The sequence below is a fragment of the Trachinotus anak genome, unplaced genomic scaffold (assembly GCF_046630095.1).
Source record: "Trachinotus anak isolate AG129_WGS33_773 ecotype Australia unplaced genomic scaffold, CSIRO_AGI_Tana_v1 ptg000008l, whole genome shotgun sequence".
In the NCBI taxonomy this organism is placed as follows: Eukaryota; Metazoa; Chordata; class Actinopteri; order Carangiformes; family Carangidae; genus Trachinotus; species Trachinotus anak.
This window is the reverse complement of record NW_027273859.1, coordinates 27,058,951-27,083,395: the sequence shown is the minus strand read 5'-3', so window position 1 is coordinate 27,083,395 and position 24,445 is coordinate 27,058,951. Positions and strand designations below refer to the sequence as shown.

Below are 24,445 nucleotides of genomic sequence, written 5' to 3'. Positions count from 1 at the left end.
ATGATGTGAGAGAAACTTACTATTTGTAAATAAAATCTTACAGCTCAGTGATGTACAGTGTCCGACATTGCAAGCATGTAGAGTACAATCCTATAGACAAGCAAAGAATGGAAACAAGTCTCTCTTTCTCTAAGACAGAGAAGCCTTGTTTCAGAAATAAAAAACTGAATGCATTTGATTTTTAAATGCAGTGTACTGGTGGACAGAGGCTGACTGAGCTGGAGGCTGTGTCAGTGTGTAACCCTGATGTTTTTGCACCAAGTTATCTGATCAGATGTTTAGACTGCGGTTTGGAAGCTAAAAATGCATCTTCTAAACAGAAAATTGATAACTTTCCTCGGTGGTGAAGTGATAATAATACACTTGGTTCAGAAATGGCAGCAGATGTTCAAGGCTGTGCTTGTTTCAGGAGTAGAGGCCCACCATATGGTGCCTGAATGCCATTATCTGTGTGGATTTCACACATTCTTCATGTATAAATATGGCCACAAACATCATCATCATCGGCGTGGATTCCTCCTGACGCTGCTCCCACCTGTCAAAACATGAGAAACGCGCTGAATGACTCTGTTGCTACTGAGCTTACACACGCCAGTATATACACATGCAGCTACATACAAGTTGCTACATGAACACACGCGGTCACTCTCTCTCAGTTGTTGTCCCCCCGGGGCAACTGAGAGAGGCCCCTCCACCGGGGCAGGTCTTGGCAGATGTGCTGAGCGTTCAGGCTTCCTCTGCTGAGATTTTGGTTTTCAAGCCTGTACTTAAAATAACTGAGATACTTCAGGGTTTGGGTCAACTTCCAGCGCCTCGCTGACAGATCGCTCTGGAAAGAACATGAGATGGACACTAAATGGTTGTTTTCCTCTCTCCCAGAGCTCTCGATCATGTCACTGAACTTTAGAGGACCATTCAGGCTTTATCGGCCATTTGTAATGGGGTTGGTAGTTAAGTTGTGTTGCTGTCAGGATGTGTTGTTGTTGTTACTGCTGCAGGAGAACAATGCAAAGGGAATAAACTCTCTGTTGTCACTGAGGAGTCAGTCTCTCCCACCTTTAACACTTTTTCTCTTAAATGTGTCTGACACTTTTACTTTGTGTGCTTTTGAAAATATTTTTTATTTGTTTTTTACATGACTCTATTTTGTGATGTCTTAATAAAAGCCTGTCTTAATGAGGCTGGCTGACCATTTTTGCAGCTGCATTTCAGTCTTATCGATAAATCTAAATCTAAAGGGATATTTTATAATAAAGCTGTTCCGATAACGGTAGTACTACCGTAAATGCCTCTGATATTGCCTGAACTACTGTATCGGGAATTGTGAATTTCCCCACTGTGGGACTAATAAAGACAATCTTATCTTATCTTAATTAGCGAGTACCCGAGTCACTCAGATAAAAAGCCACTTTCCCAGAAATAAGTTCTTCTTTGCCGCTCTAAAACAGTAGGCTGCTGGTTGCGTTGCATGGCCAATGGGAACAGCTTTTAGAGCGGCAAAGAAGAAGCCTATCGTTAGCCGTTAGCCAAGGTCGCAAATAGGCGGACCAAAGCCCAGACCCAAATGCTGTCCTATCCGGACCCAGACCTATAACTTATAAATTATTGAGAATTATTACATTTTGAACGACTGTTTCTGTTTTAACTGACGCAGCTTTTCTAACCTAGAGACGAGAGACGGTCGGAGAAATGAGTCGAAGCGCGTCACCCGACAGTTTACGGCAATAGGAGACAACAGTTTTAAATTCCTCCAGATGTTGTCAAGTACGAAAAGATTCTGTGGGATTCAAGTATTTGTTCAAGTTTTACAAAGGGTTCAACATGACCCATGACAGCAATCATATCACATCCATACAGGGTTAATAGATTATAGCTGCTAAAGTTTTTAATGCACTGGTATCAGATCAGAACTCAGAACAGCCGATGCACAAGTTCAGGTATTGGGAAAGAAAAAATGGTATTGGAACGTCTCTGTTTTGTAAGGAACATTATTATTATTAAAAATATAAGAAAATGAGAAGGAAACAATACATGAGAAAAGATGCATTTGTAGACTTTAAATCAGCAGCAGTTGCCTATTTGTTAAGAGCAAACTTAACTTTTGTGACCCATGAATTTAAGGTAAGTGTCACATTTACTTTGTAATGGACCTTTTTGTCTAAATGATCGTGCTGTATTCTTCTTCTCCCTCAGGGCAGCCGTGCAGCCAGAACACCCTGAAATCCATCATGAAGAAGAAAGACGGCAGAGCCGACTCCAACGGCACCAAGAAGAACCTGCAGTTTGTCGGCGTGAACGGAGGGTGAGTGGGAAATGTATTCACGGGCTCTCCTGTTTAAACTAACCCCAATGATCAATATTTTACTTTGTATTTTAAAGTGGCTTTAACATGGTGGTTTGGTCATGCATTGGAGGTTAAAGGTGCTGCTGCTTTACATTTACAAGGCAGTTGTGTTGATGTTCTCTCCTCTTTAACCTGGGCCTGTTAACATCCATGTGGTTCTCTGGATGAGAGCGTGGTGCCTTCACATGTCGTGAAATCTGAGCTGCCTCCCAACACCTGAGTCTTCAAGTTTGTGTATCTCTGTCGCCTCCCTGTGACTCAGGTATGAAAGCACATCAAGTGACGACTCCAGCTCAGAGGACAGCAGCTCCTCTGGGTCGGACGAAGAGGAGGAAGAGGATGAGGAGAAGGAGCGCGGAGGAAAGGAGGAAAATAAGAATGTGGAGGGAAAGAGTACCAGGGAGGAGTTCCAGCCTGAGGGAGCCGAGGATGTGGACAAGAAGGATGAAGATGAAAGTTCAGAGAAGCAGGAAGCGAGAGAGAGGTGGGTTGGTGAGAATTAAATTCAGCACTTTATTTATTGCACTAACCTAGTGTTTGTCCTTAATGGCCTCAAATGCCACGTGAGATACATGTGATAGTAAAGCAGTTCATCAGGAAGTGTTTGATTTGTCCTATATATTTATTGTGGTTCCTTGTTTCACTTTGATTTCTAAGAGGTACAGTACAGACCTGACAGGTTTAAGGGTCATTGACATGACGTGCATATGTTTGTGTCCCAGTGTATTACTTTCCTTTAAAATAATTTTAATGAATTCATGACATGCATCATTTTATTCTATAAAACTGCTGTAGTTTGACCATGTTTTCAGTACATTATAATAATGTATATATTTTATATTTTGGCCTCTCAAACCACCAAAATGTCAGGTGGCGCAACCATCCGAGTTAATGAACAGCCTGAGAGAAGTATTAAATATAATATTTTAATAATAATAAATTCAAAATAAATACTGTGGCATGATTTCATGTTTGAGACCTTTCAAATAAAAAACTTTTATCCAGGAATTTGTGTATTGTCAAATGTCAGGGTGGTGCAACTGGAAACATGCATCTTTTATTCTGAAGTGAATAGTGACAACATCAAACAGGATATTCCATCAGCCAGAGGACCCCAGGTGATCTTTATTGATGAGTGAAAAGGTTTGTAGAGCTCTCTCAAATATTGATAAAAATAGCTACTTTCAACTCATGGTACACTTTTCATGTCAGGTGGTACAACCAAGGTAAAACTAGGAAAATGTTATTTTATTATAAAACTCCTCATTTTATTAAAAAACTAGTATATAAGTATAGTATAAAGTATAGTATAAAATATAAATTTTTACAAAAATTTGGTTGCGCCACCTGACATTTTTCAGGTGGTGAAGTTAAAAATACAGTCAAAAAATGAATTTAAAAATTTGAAATGCTGTAAATACAATAAATAAGGCTTGTTGAAACACATTGTTCCAATATCAAAAATATGCATGATATCCATTTTAAAAATACTTAAAAAAAAAACCAACATTTTTAAAAGCTTTATTTGTCAATGACCCTTTAATAGCTACATAGGTAAAAGATTAACATGCACCTGCTTGTTTGTTTTTTTTGTATTACCTGAGCAAGAGATCCAACAGTTTTCTTATTTGCCAAATAGCCAATAAACCATGAGAAACTAAAACATCTGTGTAAAGAACAGATGTATTTTCCCTGCATACATCTCAATCCAAGGAGAATCAGTGGCTTTCATTTTCACGTTTGGTTGATTTTGATTGATATATAAATAAATAAATAGCAACAATAACCACGTTTATGAAGAGTAGAAGCAGAGCAGTGCTGGTTGCTCTTAAACATCTGTGAAAAACAAACTTCAGACCTTTAACAGAATAGAATAAAACTTTATCGTCCAACCAGATGTGGAAATTTGACTCACCCCAAACACAGTAGAAAACCAGCTGAATAATAAAGATCATTTATACATGCAGTGTGTCGACAAGTTAAAATAATTGCTGCAAGATCTGATAAAAGCAGTTGCGGTTATTTTTTCCTTTTCATGTTATTGTGGGATGTAATTATTTGACAGTCTGTAATATGGAGCATTTAATAGATAAGGAGCACATTCATTCATTCAAACCTTTATTTATACAGAGAGAGCAAGCTCTCTTTTTCAAGGATGCCCTGAAACAAAATATACAACATGAAGAAATACAATTATCTACAAGTGTAAAAACAGTTTGAACTGATAAGCAATAAACATTGTAATGAATTAAGAAAATAAAAGCCATATATAAAAACAATAAAACATTTAATATAGGACACAGGTCGATAAAAGTAATATATGCATATAAAGGTTTTAAATCAGTAGAATAAAAGCATAGGAACACAGGATTGAGGCTATTTGAATTTTAAAATGATGGTTTGTTATTGTCTGTCACCTCTTTCAGGTATGAGCTGAGTGAGAAGATGCTGGCTGCCTGCAACGTTCTCAAAACTCACCTCAGCGACTCGAAGGCCGTGAGCAGTAAAGATCTGGTGAGGAGCTTCACTTCTGTTCTCGTCATGTTTACACTCAACTCTACTGTAGTTTTTGAAGTATTTGACTGGATCTCAATGTGCTGACAAAAACATGGAGACCCCACAAAAGTCCCACTGGTTTTTTAACATATTCAGTAGTTACAAGCTTCCATCACCAGATTATCTGTCTGTAAGAGCCAGAGCTGTTTTAAGTCTTGGAGTCAAGTCTGTCAGGTGTCTGCCTGGTGACCAGTAAGGAGCTATTTGTTATGCAATTGCTACATAGCAATCGTTAGCATTAGCAGCTGCTTATTTACCAGTCTAGAAGAAATGTTGCAAGTTCAGCATTAAACTTAATTCCTTTACTCACTAACAGCTGTCTCCAGAGGTGGAAAACAACACCAATATTTCTATTACGTCTTTTCTTCTACTGAAGTTAGCATGCTAACCAGCTAGCCCTGGCCCGCCTCATCACTTTGCGATAGCGACTCACTGCAGCCTCCAATCTGCCCTGAAGACACAGCACTGCTCCGAGGCCATATTATAACCTCTTGTCTCGTAAACACACCAAAGCCGAAGCTCTTGTCAAGCAACAATCATCGCCTGCTCCCAGCAAGAAACCACATTCAACGGCAGAGAAAACGTACGAACAGCTGCTTTAAATTCCACTACATTTGAAATTTTACATTCCTGAAACCAAGTTCTTTAATACAGAGGCCTAATATTTTAATATTCAGGCTGTGAGGCAATCCAAGGACTGCCTGTCTCTGTCGTGCTTGTTTTTTGTTGTTCTGGTTCAAAATTTTTTGCTTTTAAGTGAAGTTCAGAATTATTCAGAATAAGTCTCACAGCATACGAGACTCAAACCAAAGTCAGAATTTATGGTAATATTCACTGATAAAGGTTGTTAACCTACGTGGTGACTGCTTCATTCTGATGTTTTCTTTATTCAGTTTAAAACAATTAAAAGTAGACGTTCAGTGTCACTTCAGCTACTGCACATTATGAATTTTTCTGAGAGGAATAGCAGAGTTCAGGTTCCATCATGTATGAACATGTTATTCATTCTAAAAGTGTATAGAATGGTGTGAACAATTTGAGCTGCGTTGTCTGTATGAAAGTTTATTATCATTATTCTAACGTGATGACTCATTCTGGTTTTTTTTTTTTTTTTTAGAGAGCCTGTCTGAACACAGTGCAACACGAGTGGTTCCGTGTGTCCAGCCAGAAGGCGGCGATGGCGGCCATGGTGGAGGACTACCTGGGGGCCTTCGGGGCCATCTCGCCGGCCGTGCTGCGCCACATAGTGAACATGGCCGACGGCAACGGCAACACGGCGCTGCACTACAGCGTGTCGCACTCCAACTTCCAGGTGGTGAAGAAGCTGCTGGATGCAGGTGAGAGCGACTCTGAAAGTCTCTGAAATATCAAAGCAACAAGTTCAGATGAGGACAAATTGTAAACGTTCTAAATCGACCTTAGACACAGCAGCTGATTGTAAAATCTCACCATGTGCGACACAATCCTGCTCAGGAGATGAAGTTTGCCCAGTTGTCAGGGAATTGCAGATATTTGAATTTTTTTCTCTGAGCACTTTGAATGGTCGTCTGTGTTGGCTTCAGTGTTGCAATTTAAAACTTCAGTCCTGACCCTGGAAACAGCAGCTGACAAAACCATCTCACCCCAGAAATGTAAAAACTGTAAAACTATTTTGCATCAGCAGAACTGCCAGTTGAGTTAAAAAACTTCACCTTCTCTGGCTTCTCCTCATCTTCCTCTTCCTCTTCCTCCCAAACAGAGAATTAAATCGAGGAGCGTCTGATGTTCTCCTGGTTAAAAAAAACAAACAATGTGACCAAAATGTCCTTTGGTTTGGTTCCAGCAGGGAACGTTTGGTGCATGTCGTAATCCTCTTGCTCTCCCTCTTTGCATTTCCTGTCTGCGTCGTTACTGAGACTTTCAAATTAAGACAAACGTGCAAAAGTGATCTCAATGGTTCAACAAACAACAATAACAGCTTTTTAATGGGTTAACGTTATCAATAGGTTTTTGTTTGCTTATTTTTCTTTTACCCAGTGAAGGATAAGATTTGTCAACATGATTATTATATTATTATAATACTGATCCTTTTGAATGTTATGAAGATATTTACTGTGTGCTTAAATCCTGTGGACATACAGGCAAAGTAATTCTAAATGTTTTTTTTTTCTTTCATAAAAACTGTCCAGTCACATGCAAATAGTCCAATTTATCCTGAAATGAACAGTGTGTAGAAAGTGTAGCTAAGACAAGAACTAACTCTGCTCAAAGCCTGAAAATAAAGGATAAAACTGAGGAGGGGTCAAAACAAAACAACACCCTGCAGCCCAGAGGGAGCATTTCAACAAAATAAGTGTGTAAAACTGTGGACAGGAAACTGGAATGGCCACAGGGTCAGTGACAGCTCTTTGCTTTATGAATTCTTAAACCAAGATTAGATTTAGTATAAATAATATAGAAAAACTAATGAGAAAAACAAAAGAAAGAAGAAAACATGTACTAATGTTGTGGTAAAGAGGAAACTTATTTTTTGATACACACACACACACACACACACACACACACACACACACACACACACACACACACACACAGTCCTCCTCGATACATCCATGCAGCGATCTCTCTGAAGGCTCAATAGACTGTGATGAGGTCCCGGCCACTCGCTGCTCTAAAAGCCTTTTGTCTCATCGGCCTTTTGTGTCCTTGTGCTGTGTGACAGCGTATCCACCCCCCTGTTCCCATTGTGGCCTTTGTCCTCACACCGTCCCAGTTCCTCAGACCTCTCCACCCCTCGGTGGCGGGGCAGCCACCCTCATACCCGCCTCCCTCCCATCCAGGCTCTGATGTCTCCTGGCCTGAAAAGGTTGCCTGCAGAAAGAGTAAAGGATGAGTTCTTTAAGGCTCAGACAAAGCATTGTGGTCCCGGGACTCTAGTTTTTTTTTGAGGGCGGAGGAGAAGTGATCGACTGAGGCATCACAGGTCTTGTATGTTGTTGTGTTGTTGACTGACAGGCGGAGACAGTGACGAGTCAATCACAGGCAGTCAGAGCATATGAGGGTCTGACTGAGACCACCCATGATGAAGAAGTATGTTGAGGTGTTTAAATCTGTGTGTGTGTGTGTGTGTGTGTGTGTGTCAGATGTGTGCAACGTGAACCAGCAGAACAAGGCAGGATACACACCCATCATGCTGGCAGCGCTGGCAGCCGTCGAAACACCAAAGGACATGCGCATTGTGGAGGAGCTCTTCAGCAAGGGCGACGTCAACGCCCGAGCCAGCCAGGTCAGTGACTGGAGGTCGGGAGTCAGAGGTCAGAGGGCAGCGGCAGGGCACCAACAGCAGCTTCCACACACGGTTTAGGTTTCAATGAGCCGCGATATGAAGGTTGTAAATTAAGCAGGTTAAAGCTGACAAGAGGCAGAGCGCGCTTGACTGACATACCAGCATTAATAAAGGTTATTCAAAAGGTTTCTAATGAGGTGTTTTTGTCTGCCAGTCTTTTTGTGATTCATTATGACATCAGAAATGCACAGAAGTAGACTGTGCAGTTGAAGTTTTTAGCAGAAAGTTTATTATCAGATGTACTTTTTAGTAGGAAAATGATATTCTGGTGACACCAAGTGGTAAACACAGGTAAGGAGGAGATGTAAAAAAAACCAAAAAACATTCAGTTGGTTTTTGTTTTTCAAAACCACAACTACATCTTCTTATGGATATCAACACTTCAAATAAAACACAGGAGAAGTGTAAAATATGGGACCTTTAATATTTTGATGGAGAACAACTTACCGTAAAACTGCTTGTTTTATCCGACCAACGGCTGTAACTAAATATTTAGTTAAAGCAGCAGATCCTCACGTCTGTGAAGCCGGAATCAGTGACTTTTTTACTGGATCAGTTAATAGAGAGAAAAACTTTAAGATACCTGATTTCAGGCGAAAGTTTCAAACACTCCAAGCTTCTCTAATGTGAAGATTTGATGCTTCTCTTTGTCAGATGTGGTGGTAAACTGAATAAACTGAGTTCTGAAAAACTATAAAGGACGTTTTTCACGATGTTACGATGTAGACTAAAGAATCAATAGAGAAAATGAATGTGTGCATTAATTATTTAAATACCTAACCCAGTCCTAAACTTAACCCCAAACCTGGCAGCGTGAAACCAGCTCCCTCACCTCGCTGTTTGTCTCTGTTTCAGGCTGGTCAGACGGGGCTGATGCTGGCGGTCAGTCACGGCAGGATGGACATGGTTCGGGCTCTGCTGGGTCACGGGGCCGACGTCAACGTCCAGGACGACGAGGGCTCCACGGCGCTGATGTGCGCCAGCGAACACGGCCACGTCGAGATCGTCAAGCTGCTGCTGGCTCAACCCGGCTGTGACGCCACGCTCAGCGACAGCGTGAGTAACTCATGAAGCTGCAGCGCCAGGAAACTGTTCTTCACTTCCTGTATCCAACTGTAAAACAAGCTGCACGACAGCCAGCATAGGAAGTCAGGTCTGTGGCTGCAGATCCCAGCCGCATCAATGAATCGATTGGGGAAAAAAAAATGAATCTGCAGCTGTTTTGATAATAAATTGATCATTTTACAAGCACAAATACCAAACCTTTGATAGTTTCAGGTTTTTAAATGTGCTGCGCTGCTGTGGGTTTGGACTGTGGAGTCGAGACATTTGAAGATGTCACTTTGTGCTGTTGGATACTGTGATCAGCATTTTTTATTGTCCTGTGATGCTTTATAGACAAAACCATTTACCAGGTTCTGAGAAAACATTAGTCCTTTAAATAATGACACGAGCAGATATATTTTCCTTTTTTGTCTGTGTTCATATAGATTCCTGGAGAGTCCTTTACTGTAGTTGCTCTAGATTTACTGAGTACTGATTGATCGCTATCTGACAGATTTTATTTCTCAGTTTTTCTAACTTTGAATCTTCTCCATCTCCCTGGTTGACTTGTGTTGTTTCCCTCGCTGCAGGACGAGAGTAATGCCCTGTCCATAGCACTGGAAGCCGGACACAAGGACATTGCAGTGTTGCTTTATGCACATGTCAACTTCTCCAAAGCCCAGTCTCCAGTAAGTCTCAAATCAATTTTATTTTTACATCCCAAAACCACAAATTTAACTCATGTGGCTTTACAGTCTTGACAGTGACACCCTCTGATCCAGATAAAGAAAATCTCCGTCCTCCTTAATTCATGTTCGTTTCCACCTTGACTCTGGTCCGAACCACTGAAATGTGTGTCTGTGTGTGTCTTTCTAGGGAACCCCTCGACTCGGCAGGAAGACGTCACCCAGTCCCACCCGGAGAGGCATGTTCGATTAGAGGTCCCGCCTCTGCCCAGAAACCCTGCGCTGCTATTGGTTCACGCTGAACGATGCCTTACCCACAGCTGGATGAGGGACTTAATCCCAAGAACCAACCAATTAATCAACCAATGAGATTTCTGGAAGATTTTTTATTTTTTTTAATTTATGTGCACACCTCTCAAAGTGTCCTTTGAACATGAATGTAACCAGCTGGTGCCTCAAGTCCCATCAGATTCAGGCTGAAATAATCAGCAAACCACTGGGGTTCAGACCAACATGGACACAAATCCAACTACTAAATACATTTTTTTATTTTTATTTTTTTGCCTTGTTTTTAGTTTTTTTTTTTTCCTTTTTTCAATTTGACCATTTTTTTTATTTCTAAAGCTCGATGTTGATCATTCAAGAGCATCAAAACATCTTCATTTGTGATTAATTTTTTTTTTTTTTTTTGAGCGCATCAGAGTAGACAAATGGAGAATAATCCACCCACATGTTAGAGGAAATATTTCCTGTATATATTGCTCACCTCAACATCCCGGTCTCACACACGTGCGCCCAGCCTGACGAACGCATCAGTGAATAGACGTGACCTAGACTGGAGGAACTGTACTTTTATACAAATCCTTTGTATCTATTTAAAAAGAAGAATCACAGTATTTTGAATATGTCCTATTACTGCTTAACGATCCATGAAGTTATATATTTATCAAAGTATAGTTTTTAATGCAGATATATGTATTTCATTGTACATACGGTGGTCAGTAGAGTTTAGTTATTCTCTCTTCTTGTCTTCATGTCCAGTTTCTCTCTGTCTCTCATGTGTAATATAAACTGTCTGTCCTGCTCTAGTGTTTATCAAGGTACTGACTTTCATCTTCACATGAGAATTGAAGTGCCTGAGACTTTGCCATATAACAATAAACATCAGTTACAGATTATAAATCAGTGTCTCATCTTCATTCATCACCCACATGATTACATTTAAAGGTCACATACAGAGAAATGCACACAGCCTGTATTGTCTGTGAGCCTTCAGGACTTCTGTAACTTTGTGATGTCACAACAAAACAGGCACTTCTCTCAGCTGCACCTCAAGCCCCGCCCACCTGGACCCACCATCCAACCTTGCAGGATTTGGTTTTTCCGAGTGTTTACCTGAAATCTCCTGGGTTTTTTATTTGATCACTCAGAAAACAGTCAGCCAATCAGAGGACAGGCTCAGATCCTCTCTTCTGATTGGCTGACTGACCTGTTTTTACTGGAGATTCAGAGAGAAGCCTGAGAGAGGAGATGTAAAACTACACTGAGATGGTTTTTGATTCTGAAAACCACTCATATATATTTTGATGGAGACCAACACTTCAAATAAAACACAGGAGAAGTGTAAAGTGTAAAATATGGGACCTTTAATGGAAATCGCTGAACTGAGGACAGTGGTGGAAGATAACTAAGTACATTAACCACTGTACTTAAATATTATTTTGAGGTACTATACTTGAGTACTTCTATTTTCTAATACTTCATACTTCTACTAGACTGCATGTCAGAGGGAACTATTGTAGTGTTTACTGCATTTATCTGATAACTTTAGTTACAGAGTCTGAATCATACAAAATATAATCACCAAAAATATATTTCTTGACAGGTGTTTGAACCTTGAATGTTATCAGCTGGTACTGTGGGATATTGTGACATGGATTTATTCTGTTTTCTGATGTTTTATAAACCGAAAGAGTAAGACAGAGAAAATAATCCACACATTATTCCATGGTGAAAATAATTTTTAGTTGCAGCCCAAGTAAAATTATCTTTTAATGAAGACCTGATGAAAAAGAACAAATCCTAATCAACTGGAGGTTCACATTTTATTAATACATTTTACAGTATGAATTGTAGGTTTGACACATGTTGCCTTCATGATCCTAAAGAAGTAGAGTTTTGTTTTGTTTTTTAAATGGCTGCAAGACGACTTGTGCCTTGATTTGAAAGAAGCCAAATAGAAGTACAGGTATTTTATGTTACGATTATCTGTTTTTGTTTTTTGAAAATCATGATGGCTGAACAAAAAACAAAGGAAACCCAAGACACAGTGTCCTTGTATCAAAGACACAAAATAAACGTAGGTGACATACAGTATACTTCTGTTTTAGAGATGCCAGGTTTTTTCTGACATTAAAAGCCTTTTTTTACTGTTTTAAAGTTGAGTTTTGCTACTGTCACTTGAGTTTGGTGACTGAGTGTCTGGAGGTCAAACGTCCGACAGCTGTTTCCTTCTGAACGGAGGGTTTCCTGGAGAAAAAGCAGCAGAAATATACACAACATGAAAAATCAGTCATCCAAAAACAACAAAATGAATTCCTCATGTGGTAACTGTTTCTATGAAAAGTAAATCCAGTCTAATAGGTGGTGACTGAAGTCCTGAAATATCAAAACAAGTTTAAGTATTTTACAGAAAAAAACAAGATATTCTTACTTCCACAGCCTGATCCCACTTATTTTTCTGTTTCCATAGATAATTCTTTTTTTTTATTTTTTTTTATTTTGAAGTATATTAGTAACTAAATAAATACGTTTCTCTCTGTTATTTGTACACAAAGTCTTCTCAGCTTCTAGGGAGTACGTGGCTGTTTATTTTTATTAGTACTTGTCATTTTACATTTGCATGTGCTGATCTCCTACACTGAACAGGACCTCCGGATACAGAGGAGCCCACTGCAGACTCAGTTGGATTTTGAGGTCATGACAAACCTGTGCAGAGTCAGGATGGACCCCGCCCCCGTCCTGGACAGAAGGTGTTTTTGTGCCGGAGGGGGGACAAGGCCGAGATCTCCCGGCCTGTAGCGGGCCAGCTGGAACTGGAAGCTCAAAGCTGGATCCAGAGTCACTGCTCTGTGAGGGCACGAGAGAGAGGATGATGATGGTGACGAAGGTGGAGCTGCTCCTCGCACACAGTTTGATTTTTACTCTGCTGCTAAAACTTTTCTTTCAAAACCGACCAAGTTTTCTTTCTTTGTTGTGATCAGGTCAAAAAAACTTCTCCCATCAACACTGTTAAAGTCCCTCAGTTATTTAGTGACTGTTTGTTGTGTTCATTGTATTAAGACTTGGAAGCCTTGACTGTTTCTGCCTTGAGTTAAAACAGAGAATAATACAGATAAGGTCTGTAATAATACTTATAACATTAATAAGAAAATAACACATGATAGAAACAGAACTTAATCAATCAGAATGGTCGGCTGTACCTTCACAATATTTTAATTCACTTTAAAAAAGGAAGGAAAAATCAAACAAATGATGCACATACAGGATTTTTAAAAAAATTGTCGCAGTCTAATATTCTTCCATTTTACAGATGTGATAAATAAATAACGCCATAAATGTCAATCTAACCATCAGCAGTTGGTATTTCTGAACAGATTCTATCTGAGCTTAGCTTCTGCAACATTTTGTGCAAAACTTCATGAACCTCCTGCTAGAAAGAGTGAAGTTAATGGTTACTGTACTGCACTATTATTTAAAATGAAAGTAGCTATGTAACTATATAATGGAGCTAAAAACCAAAGCATAGTAAGTGTAGAATGGTTTGGTGAACTGTGTGCTGTAGGACAGAGTCAGACTGGTACTACACAGCTAAAGTGAGAGGGATATTTCACATGAAGCTACTTTGTGAATTAGTTGTTAAACTACATTGAATGTACTAAATTATAAATGAATGTATTGTATTTATTTTAAAACAGCTATTAATATTACTCAGACCTTCAGCCAGAACCTGAAACACCACACTCATAAGCTATTTTTGTAGGTATTGTGTGGGTTCTATTTTTTTCTGCTACAATAAATAACCATAAAGAATAATCATGTGTTTAACAGTTTGCTGTCTGGTCTGAAAACTTCAGACCAGTTTGTCCTCACTGCGTCTGTAGTTAGTGCGTTCTGCCTTCGTGGGGCAGTAGAGTCTCACGTTGTGATGTACAGTGCTGATCAAAGAGCCGTCCATTCACCGCTCTTCAAAAAAAGTTTACACGCAGCATCAGACATCATCTAGTGAGAGAGTGTTTCCTTACCTGGCTGCTGCAGGGTCAGAGGTCTGCGGCTCATCCAGTCTCTCAGCGGAGGAGTTGGTGAGTGTGGGTCTGTCCAAGACCACCAGCAGCCTCTGCATCAGCTGCTTCCACTGGACGACACTGAGGTCCAACTCCGAGTCCTGAGCCTGCAGGAAACAGCCGGCATCAGGGCTGAGGCCACTAATCATTTCTAAGAGGATGAAACGATATTTATTTCATCACCTGAGATAAACATCACGGTGTCAAAGAACCAGTTTTCCATGGTCCTGTGTTACATGGGTAGTTTGCATATATACTTCAGGGCATTACTAACCTACGAAATGAACAGAGGTGCAAACAGCAGGTGGAGATATTTCGAATGTCACTAAGATGAGTTAAGTAAAGTACAGTGAACAAAGATCGACATGTACTGTGACATATCTCACAACACATAATCTCATTACACCACCTCTGCTTCCTCCATTTAAATGAGGAAGAGTCATTTAGCTTAGTGGTAAAAACACTTGATGACACGGGTCACGAAGTGCACACTGTGTCAGCGCGACCACATCAGCAACAGCAAACAACATACAGGAAAGTAATTTAGCAACTGAGACCTATAATCAGGCTTAAGTTTGGCTAATTGGACTCATCTTAGACTTTGAATTAGACTTTAACAAGGTGACCAAAGCTGCTTTTTTTAGTCATGGGAATATTACAAAGGTACAGCCGTTTTTAACTTTGAAAGATGCAGAAAAACAAGTTAATCCCTTAACATGTAGTCGACTTGACTCTTTATGGGTCTTCCAAAAAATATGATCAGGTAATCCAGAACTCAGCTGCCAGACCTCAGGGCTGAAACAAAGAATGTGTTAAGATATGTGCATTGAGATAAACTGAGAACCTTCCCTTCAACATGTTTGTGTGTCCTGATGTTCCTGCTGTGGGGTGTTCAGGGACTGTGCTGTTTTACCATCAGGGCTTCTCTGAGGGAGACGGCTGCATCCTGCATGATGCTCTTCATTCTGCTCCTCTTCCTCCTCTCCTCCTGTAGCTCTGCTTCCAGCCGACTTGCCTCAGCTCTGTGTTTACTGGCCTGTGCAGACAGCGAGGCCCGGTCCTGTCTAAAATAAACACAACAGTGATGGTGTTAATAGACTGTGGGGGCATAGCTCAGTGGTAGAGCATTTGACTGCAGATCAAGAGGTCTCTGGTTCGAGTCCGGATGCCCCCTGAGGAAACCTTATGATGTCAACAAAGTGTTTTTTCATCACGTCGTCATTGTTAATGCGGACTGAGCTGCGTCTGCTTCAGTATTCTGAGTGAAGCCAGTGATGCCGTCTAACATCAGCACAGACCGCTCATCCTCTGATGTTGACAAGGTTTGGTTCACAAATCCTCACTGTGTAACGTTGTTGGTCTTCTTTTGTGTTTTTATTCGTCTATAATCGATAGAATAATCCCATAATTTCATCTCATTAATTAATCATCATCATTAATTGTTGTTTTTAAATGTGTCTATAAATAAATTCACCTCACATGGAGCGGAGTCAGGCTGTGAATGCAACACTGACATATTATCACCTTTAAAGCTGATATGATGAACTCATGAGCAAACAGCTGCTTGTTTACACAGCTGTTCCAGCTGTTACAGAGCATATTATCATTCCTTTGGGCTCCTGTGTCTGACCACCTGAAGCATGAAAGTCTAATGTTCACTCTCTTTTAGCTCCTTTCAGGTCTCCATGAACTGTTTGGCTGCTAAATGCTCCAATATGTTTCACCTGTGAGTCTCTAAGTGCCTGTCTGCTGTTTGCTGCTCAGCAGGTTGTGTACGGGAGGTTTTTAGAGATTTCTGCTGCTGCAGCAGGAAACAACACTAAAAGAGCAGTGAGAGTGAACCACTGACCCGACAGGTAAACAATAAGCTGAGACTCACTAGAAAGGTCTGTAAAGTCAAAGGGACTCGAAAAAATTTAGGTGGTAAGACATTGTGACTGTAAAGAACCAGCCACCATTATATATATATCCAATTATAGCCACTTTATGATAACGACATATCATCAAACCCACAAAATATCACTAATGTTGAAGTTTGCAGCCAGTTTTACATAAGTTACTCAAAACCCCTCACATTTTTGTTATAAAGACACTTGTTTTTTTTCCAACAGCAAATTTTAGCTTTTTTAATTTAATATTTTCACCCTTTTGCTTCCTGTCATTTTGTTTCTTTCTATATGTTGTTTTTCTTTTCACCATCTGTCATCTGTGTTACTCTGTTGGATAGGACAGAGAGTGTTTGGTCAGGCTGGGTTTCACTGCCATCTGCTGGACATTGTAATGAGCAGAGCTGCAGCAGCCTCATTTAATTAAGACCAATTAGTCCTTATAGTTGACTGTGTGCTCCAGTGTTCCTGCCTGGTCCAGTCCCGTCTTTGTTGCTCCAGGTTTCTGTGTATGTATATTATAACATTGGTGTTTTGTGGCATAATTACCAGGCATGTTATTCTAGTTCAAAAGTGCCTGATTAACTGTGTGTCAGCCCTCACATGTCAGATTGTGTTTGGATTGGCTGTAACAGGTCATTCTGCATGTTCTCTACTCTTCTGTAGAATCACATGAATAACATTAGGTCTTTTTTCCCTTGTTTTTACTATCAGGTCATGAGGATAATATGTGGCTTTTTTATGTGTGTTTTTTAGTAGTGGAGTGGACAGTAGGGACAGAGTAAACTTTGACCTGAGTGCCTCCAGCTCAGCCAGGATGCCTTTGTGCTCGGCGTGAAGCTTCTGATGCTCCTGTCTGCAGAGCTTCAGCTCCGCCTGCAGCTGCTGACACTTCTCCGTCAGCTGCTCAACCACCTGATGGAGAGAAGACGTCCAGTTTTAGTCTTGTTTTAGTGACTCATTTGTTATAAATATTAAAAACCAAGGGCAGGAAGTTAAAAAAATAATGTCAATGTTCAAGTGGTGGCGAGAAAGAAGAAAGGAAATCTGAAAAATTATGAAAGAGAAAGTTAAGTAGAGCTGTTTACCTACCACCAAACTTTCAGATTAACAATCTCTTATCATAAATGACACATTTTATGACACAGGAGCTCAGACACTGGATATTGAAAACATGCTTCCTTCCATGGAACTGTGAAACCACTCATGCAGTTACTTTAGTGATATAATGTACATAACACTCTAAAAACAACTTTTCACAAGCTCCTTATCCTCTGGGGAGCATGAATGTGCTCATCTAACGTCAGGGGATGTTGTCTGTTACGCTCTCTGACTGTCGCTGATATGTAACTGGAAATTATGGCCTGAAAATGGCACTTAAAGGAAAAGTTAAGAAGTCACCAAAAACATTAAGATTAAATGTCTGGGGAGGATGAACACCCACAGTAAATTTAGTCAAACAATCATCCTCTGGGGACCATGAATATTCACATAAAATTAAATTTTTCTATGAGCACAGAAACATGCTCTACAGCAACAGAAACAACAATCCTAAAGACCCCACTCATCGCTAGGAGACTTTGCAATTTTCTGCCTTGGATGCCTTGTTCACAGTACATTCGAACCTCTAACATATTAAATAGGATAGAACACACAGTAGAACCTCATAGCACCAAATTGCAATTCATTTTTGAGATAGGACTTACAATATATAGCCCCGGAACATGAAAAACACACATTATCATAGTAAAGTATAATTCAGATAATTTGCAGGTACATTACATTACATCGATACGTTAGATACACAACAGAAATCAGTAGCTCAAAGACTGTTTGTTTAACTTCCTCTTACCTTCTTGCGGATGCAGCTCGTGCGGGACAGCTCGCTGATCATGTGCTCCAGGATGTCCACGTCCACGCTGAGTTTACTCTTACGGTCCTGCAGGGCCGAGTTCTCCTTCATCAGGACGTGAGTCTGCTCTGACAGCTGGCTTAACTGAGCCCTCACCTCCGTGTTCTCCTGAAGGGCCAGTCTGGTCGTCTCAGGGACCTTCAGGTCCACCAGCTGCTGCACCTCTGCTGCCATGGCCGCCACATGGCTCTCCATCTCCTTCTCCAATCTTATGACCGGGGACAGGAGAAGGGAGAGAGACAGGTGAAATTTCACTCATGCTCTACACATTTCTACTGCATGTTTTTCCACAGTTATAAGATGTAATTATACACCATCATTAGTACAACCACAGATGAAAGTCCCAACCTCCTCTTTTCGAGCAGTGCTTTCATCTCCAGGCTGTGGATGTCAGCTTTGTGCTCCTCCCTCTGAGTGGCCAGCTGCTTCTCCACAGACTCCATGTTGGAAATCAGCTGCTCCTTCTGCTTCTGAAACTCATCCAGACTAGCCAGCCTTGCCACTGGAAGGAGGAGAGAGGAGGAGAGTCTATATTATACTATGAGTCCAGTCTTTAATTACAATTACTGCAAATATTTTGTTCCTTGGCTTTGTTCGTTGAGGTTTATCCTCCTTTATGAGTTTGTTTCTGCATCCAAATTGTGTAAAATGAAGTGTAGAGGTTCCTAATCTGCTCTTGATGTCATCTTGTTTGTTTTTATGATGAGTGAACTTACCATGGTTTTCTCATTATCTTGTGTCCATGGGTGTATAGTTTCTCTACTGTTAACTGTAAATATAAATATGTATTGTCCCTACTTTTCCATACCAGAGTAATTTTTTTATTTTATTTCTATCACTAAAATGTTATCCTAAATTTTGAGTTAGATGAGTCATTGTGGAAAAGAATTGTGTACATTTGCTGTCGTAGCTATTCTGAGTGGCCTAATGTGAACTTCATACTGTGTGACAAACATTTTTGTTTTGATACTTGTATTCATCACTTGATTAAATAAGTATCTCAGTTTTACATGAGCGACATCTAATCACAGAAAAGTTACCATCTCAAATCCTTTCCATCAGACCCTCAACACACTACACTGAGAGCTGACCCCCACTCTGGTTTCAGTCTCACCGAGTGTCTCGTTCTCCTTGGTGAGCTCTTCTATCCGGTCTTGAAGCTCTTGCCTCAGCTGGCTGTGCTGCAGCTGCAGGGCATCTCTGTCCTTATCTGCAGCCTTCCGTTGACTCCCCAGGCTCTCTGACAGCTCCTCCACCTCGTCCTCCTTCTCCAACAGGGAGCGTTTCAGATACTCAACAATGTCCCTTTTCTCTTTCTCCAGTTCACTGTACTGAGAGTTTAAGTCCTTCTTCTGCTTCTCTAGTTCATCACATTTCAGCTGGTATCTGGAGGAGGAAGAGGGACATTGGTTAAGGGTTAAGGACAAATTCTTTAATGATTCTTTTAGGTACATACTGCACGTAGAGTTGGCTGGTAGCTAATGGAATTACATCAGATTGCACTCAATTGGTAATTTTGTCCAAAGTGACTTATTTTAAGTGCATTCAACCTCAGTCACAAAAAGGAGACAATAACAAAAGCCAGAAAGATGCACAAAATAACAACAAAGTGACACAAATTACTACAAAGAGCCACAAAAAGACAGAAAATGGCCACAGAGATGAAAAGAACTGCAAAGAAACATAAAATGACAACAAATAGAGGCATAAAAAAGACCAAAACAACTACAAAGAGATGTAAAACAACTGCAGAGAGATGCAAGATGACTGCAAAAATACATAAATATCAAAACTACAATATATAAAAAACGATTACAAACGGTTCTGTGTATCTTGTGTCTGTGTCTGGCTCCTTCATAAGGAGGGGTGGGGGGGCTTTTACCTATCTCTCAGTGTCTATGGCTGTACCAGGGAACAGGTGAACATCTCACTGTGTTTAAACTTTTAAAAATATTAATAGCTTTGGTTCTGTTAGGTGTTTTAGCTGGGGTATCTAGTTACACAGGCTAAATTCACAGCGATAGTCTAGCTAACAAAAACAAGCTAACAAAGCAGAAACACGGCGAAAGTGCTGCGTAAATGACGTAAAAGTTACGCTGAAGTGATTTTTTTTTTTTTTTTTAAACGAGAATATAACAGAATATCCTCTATCTGCAGTTTATTTACGTACTTGGGTAAACATATATCACAATTCTCCGAATAAAACTGATAATAATAATAATAACAATAATAATAACTGATTCAATTTAACGTTACCTCTCCAACTGATCGTTCAAATATCGTATCTGAGTCAGGTACAAATCCTTCTCTTTGTCGTCAGAACCGTTTTTATCCGCTGGACTCTCCTTTTTCGATGTTTTCTTTGCTTCATCTTGTTTGTCTCCGTTTTTCTTCTCCTTCTTTTTGGGCATCGCGTCGGGGAAAGTTTGCTAAAGTTTACTCCGGCGGAGAAAGTAAGCTAGCTACACTGTTGCTAGGCAATGCTGCCTTCAGGGACTCCTCGGAAAGTTTCTCAGTGAAACAGGTACGTTCATTTGGAAGATGATTAAAATATGATAACCTAATGATCGAGCATTCTTAATTTTATCGCTCATATAACAAATACAGCCCTGAGAAAATGTGTGTTGTAGTTGTGGTGTTTGTTTGAGGTTTTAGAAATGTTTTTGAACAAATTTTTAAAGTGATTAATGAAATTTTGCTAAATCCGATTATTAAAAAGGCATCACCAAATTCACAACAAAAGGCTTGTTGTGTGCAAAAATATTGAATCTCTGCTTATTTTTTCTCAAAATTGGCAACATAACCATTTTATGCTACTTCATACTTCACTTAAATATTGTACTTTAAGTATAGTTACTTATTATTTTTCAGATTTATGTTAAAAAACATATGATCAGTTGACAAAGTTTAGTCTATGCATTGTTATAGATCAAACTACCAAAACATATTTGACCAATTAAGATTAAAGTAAATTAAAGTATTGTTCATTCTACATCATCAACAATGTTCAGATAATAATATTATAATAACACACCGACCAGGACGAGTATGCATATTGTAGATATACTGTAGGCTACTTTAGATATACTTTTATTTTGATGCCATTACTTTTTATTAAGTAACATTCTGAAGCAATGACTTAATAATGTATTTATGATCAGGTACTGTTACTTTACTTCAGTTACATGATCTAAATACTTCTTTCACCACCGCAGCTATGCTGTGTTCAGTATACTACAAGAATATACTACAAAATAAAGTTTCGTCTGCTATTTTATCACCATTAAAGCATGTCTGTATCATTAGCCTCCACCATTAGACATTATGAAATTGAGCTACCTACCCAGTGGTTTGGCCAATACCCCTGTCCACCACCACCCATCTAATTATTTTCAGCTCAGTGGCTCCTCTTGGTGGTGTGAGCAAATACTGCAGTAAAAATTTGTCTGATGGAATTCACTGTCTTGACACTAAATGTCAACTTGGAGAGGAGTCAGACTAATAGAAAAATTAAATGTGTTAAATTGCATACTTTATTGCTACATTACAATCTATTATTATTGCCTTATGCTATGGAGGTAATTAAAGTCAGTGTGTAACCTTGCTTTCAGTTAGTTTACATGCAGCACCAGGACCTGAGCCAATGACGTGTGGCCTGCTTTTTAATTGGTAGCTTTTCATCCCTCCACCATTTGAATGCAGGGATTTTAATTGGGTGCCTGTGTGTTTCACCTCGCTTCACTCCCTGCCTATAAATTCACTCAGCTCACTGACCGAGCGGTGTGGAGGTTAATTCAGTTTCAGCTCAGTCAAGCCTAGTAAATTAATCCACCGTGTAGCATATCAGCCACCATGAAAAAAGAGCTACAGTAAATATATTTTAGTGGGATGCTACTCAGATATTACTGCAAGACGAACAAGCCCGGGGGGGGGGTATCACAGTAATGCCACTGGCTGTTTTAAACTGAGTCCCATAGACAATATCAGCTGCTGTAGAGCGTCACAGTAGTATTTAATCTACAGAGTTGTTATATCTGTCAAATTGAGCTCATTTGCTGTAAATACACAGAAAATCTCAGGCAAGGTTGCATCATTACATCAGAGAAGTCTAAGCCTGCAATCAAGAGCTACCTTCATTATCAATACACCAGACAAAACATCAGCTGGTTGTTTAGTGAATAAAATGTCAAGAATTTCAATAGTGAAAAATTATTCCCTTGAATTCAAATATATATAATCAAATTCTTTTTTTTTTTTTTTTACTTTAACAGTGAATCAGCTGCCAGTTAATTCTCTGTCGGTTGACATATTGATGAATCACCTCTGATTGGTTTATAAATACAGTGGAAATCCATTGAGCTAATTTAACAACAAACCCCCCAAAAACATTTAACAGTTACAATTTCACAGGAGTTCATAAGGAACATTGGGCTTCAGATCAACTACGAGGATATGTTTTACTGATCATTTAAATCAGCTGAGTGGTGGCACTGGACTCCCAGCTGGTTCCTGCCCACTGGAGTTTGGGAAAAGTGTCAGAAAAAAAAAAATCTCAGCAGCAGCAGCAGCAGCAGCAGCAGCAGCAGCAGGGCGGGGAGGGACAGTGACCTTACAGCCTCCAGCCTGGCACCAGTACAGTCTCCAGCCAGCCCAGCCTCAAACACAGTAGCTAAACCCCTCACGGCTGCTCCTGGTCGGGATCTGGTTGTTTTATCCACAGCAGCCATGAGCAAGGACAAGCAGAGCAAACAGGTGCCGGACTGCACCGGACCTCTCTCCCCATCAAAAGGCCAGAAACCCCCCAGGATGCCCAAGTGCTCCCGCTGCAGGAACCACGGCTACGTGTCTCCTCTGAAGGGACACAAGCGCTTCTGCAACTGGAGGGACTGCCAGTGCCCCAAGTGCAAGCTGATAGCCGAGAGGCAGCGAGTCATGGCGGCCCAGGTAACCGTTACTGCACCTGTTAGCGCGGCTAGCTTTAGCCGGTAAACACCAAACTGCTTCTGCCGTGTGAAAACATGAAATACAACATGTATCTGTTTGGACAAATAATTTTGAATAATGTTTGTATTCTTTTTGGGAACAAGGACAAGTTTACTTTTGTTGTTTTCCCTCTTTTTTTTTTTTTTTTTTGTTTGTGTACAAACACGGCAGAGCAACTTGAGTCAAGCTAGCTGTAGCTTAGTTTATACACAGCTAGCTTGACTTTATAATCAATTATTAAGTATTTTAGGGAGGTTTTATGTGCGTGTTGTTAAAGTTGTTCCACTCAAAAGAGAGATTATTAATCGAAACTAATGAACAAGTAGGCTACAGTATATAAAGCAGCTACTTTTTCATATTTTGCGGTCATTTACTTTGTAACTTTGCACTTTGTAGCTTGAGGTAACATTTGTGGGGTTTGTTAAACAGTAATTTCAGATCAATTCAGGCTCATTGCTGTTTATATTTTGAAAGTAGGTAACACAAAGGCTGCAACTATACTAAACACTTTCATTAATAATTGATCTGTGAATAAAATGTCATAAAAACGCCTGTAATAAGATGTAATAAGTATTTTGTAACTTATGTCACTGTGTATTTTATTTCACATCTACAATGAATTAATTTTCGTTTGCAGTGTTGTGTTGGTGCATAGAAAGAGCAATAACATGACATGTCAGTCCTTCCCATTCAATACACACACTGCTTTGTTTTGAAAGGTAATAAACAGTGGAAAGAATCGTAACACCCAGGGGGGAAACACAATTAGCAAGTCACAAGAGACAAATAACAGAGCAGTGAATCAACAGAAAAATAATCAACAGCTATTTTCAAAATTGATTAAGTAGTTTTTCAAGCAAGAATGCCCCCAAAATTGCTGCTATTCCTGCTTTTCTCTATTCTGTATAACCCTAAATTGGTTGTATTTGGGTTTTGGATTGTTGGTCATACAAAGCAAGACAAGTGTAATCGTTTTCTAATTGTGTCTAGTTTTTATTTTGTTTTGCAAGGAGATACTGAGTCTGTTCTTTTAAGTCAGTTGATCCTGTTTTATGCCAAACAGTCCCTTATCAGGCCTTTCCTTTCCTCCCCTCCAGGTCGCCTTGAGGAGGCAGCAGGCTCAGGAGGAGGAGCTTGGGATTTGTAGCCCGGTGACTCTGTCCGGCCCTGAGGTGATGGTGAAGAATGAAGCTGGAGCAGACTGCCTGTTCTCTGTGGAGGGACGATCCCTGACACCCACCAGCATCTCATCTTCAACGCTTGCTGTCACAGGTTTAGTCAACTGTTCACTTATCGTCCCTCCACGCCCTGTTACGTGTCACACCACTATCTGATTGGCCGCACAGCTAAGTCACTGTGTCCAAAC

General features: G+C 40.1%; 3 protein-coding genes and 1 non-coding gene across 8 annotated transcripts in view; 3 read left to right on the top strand and 1 right to left on the bottom strand.

Moving 5' to 3' along the window:
- The window catches only part of kank1a (KN motif and ankyrin repeat domains 1a), a 60,525-nt gene extending 49,388 nt beyond the window's left edge, over nucleotides 1-11,137 (top strand). For all 4 annotated transcript variants that reach the window (XM_071483909.1, XM_071483910.1, XM_071483911.1 and 1 more), the window contains 8 exons: nucleotides 2,194-2,302; nucleotides 2,607-2,828; nucleotides 4,771-4,858; nucleotides 6,018-6,237; nucleotides 8,023-8,165; nucleotides 9,081-9,281; nucleotides 9,860-9,958; nucleotides 10,146-11,137. In XM_071483909.1, coding sequence (XP_071340010.1) covers nucleotides 2,194-2,302; nucleotides 2,607-2,828; nucleotides 4,771-4,858; nucleotides 6,018-6,237; nucleotides 8,023-8,165; nucleotides 9,081-9,281; nucleotides 9,860-9,958; nucleotides 10,146-10,208 — 1,145 coding nt within the window. In that variant the 3' untranslated portion in view covers nucleotides 10,209-11,137. The remainder of the gene's footprint in view (nucleotides 1-2,193; nucleotides 2,303-2,606; nucleotides 2,829-4,770; nucleotides 4,859-6,017; nucleotides 6,238-8,022; nucleotides 8,166-9,080; nucleotides 9,282-9,859; nucleotides 9,959-10,145) is intronic.
- A 444-nt stretch (nucleotides 11,138-11,581) lies between these two features.
- Nucleotides 11,582-20,608, bottom strand: LOC139624638 (cilia- and flagella-associated protein 157-like). Its single transcript, XM_071483920.1, has 9 exons — nucleotides 20,353-20,608; nucleotides 19,211-19,482; nucleotides 18,445-18,598; nucleotides 18,037-18,304; nucleotides 16,978-17,099; nucleotides 15,212-15,362; nucleotides 14,260-14,405; nucleotides 12,944-13,084; nucleotides 11,582-12,484 (listed from the first exon to the last, which is right to left on the bottom strand). The coding sequence occupies exons 1-9, from the start codon at nucleotides 20,505-20,507 to the stop codon at nucleotides 12,412-12,414; spliced, it is 1,482 nt and encodes a 493-aa protein (XP_071340021.1). The 5' UTR covers nucleotides 20,508-20,608; the 3' UTR covers nucleotides 11,582-12,411.
- On the top strand, nucleotides 15,401-15,472 carry trnac-gca (transfer RNA cysteine (anticodon GCA)). Its single transcript has one exon. It is a non-coding gene; the product is annotated as a tRNA-Cys (tRNA).
- Nucleotides 20,609-22,673: 2,065 nt separating the features above from the next.
- Nucleotides 22,674-24,445, top strand: part of dmrt1 (doublesex and mab-3 related transcription factor 1) — a 32,570-nt gene continuing 30,798 nt past the window's right edge. For both annotated transcript variants that reach the window (XM_071483924.1, XM_071483923.1), the window contains exons 1-2: nucleotides 22,674-23,040; nucleotides 24,177-24,351. In XM_071483924.1, the coding sequence (XP_071340025.1) occupies nucleotides 22,822-23,040; nucleotides 24,177-24,351 (394 nt within the window). In that variant the 5' untranslated portion in view covers nucleotides 22,674-22,821. The remainder of the gene's footprint in view (nucleotides 23,041-24,176; nucleotides 24,352-24,445) is intronic.

What these genes read in the sequence shown, in the direction of transcription:
- LOC139624638 (XM_071483920.1), bottom strand. Translation starts at nt 20,507, where the DNA reads ATGCCCAAAAAGAAGGAGAAGAAAAACGGAGACAAACAAGATGAAGCA. An exon ending in TCTGACCCTGCAGCAGCCAG is followed by an intron (nt 13,085 to 14,259) that starts GTAAGGAAACAC and finishes GTGCCCTCACAG; the next exon opens with AGCAGTGACTCTGGATCCAG. An exon ending in TCCATCCTGACTCTGCACAG is followed by an intron (nt 12,485 to 12,943) that starts GTTTGTCATGAC and finishes CTTTTTCTCCAG; the next exon opens with GAAACCCTCCGTTCAGAAGG.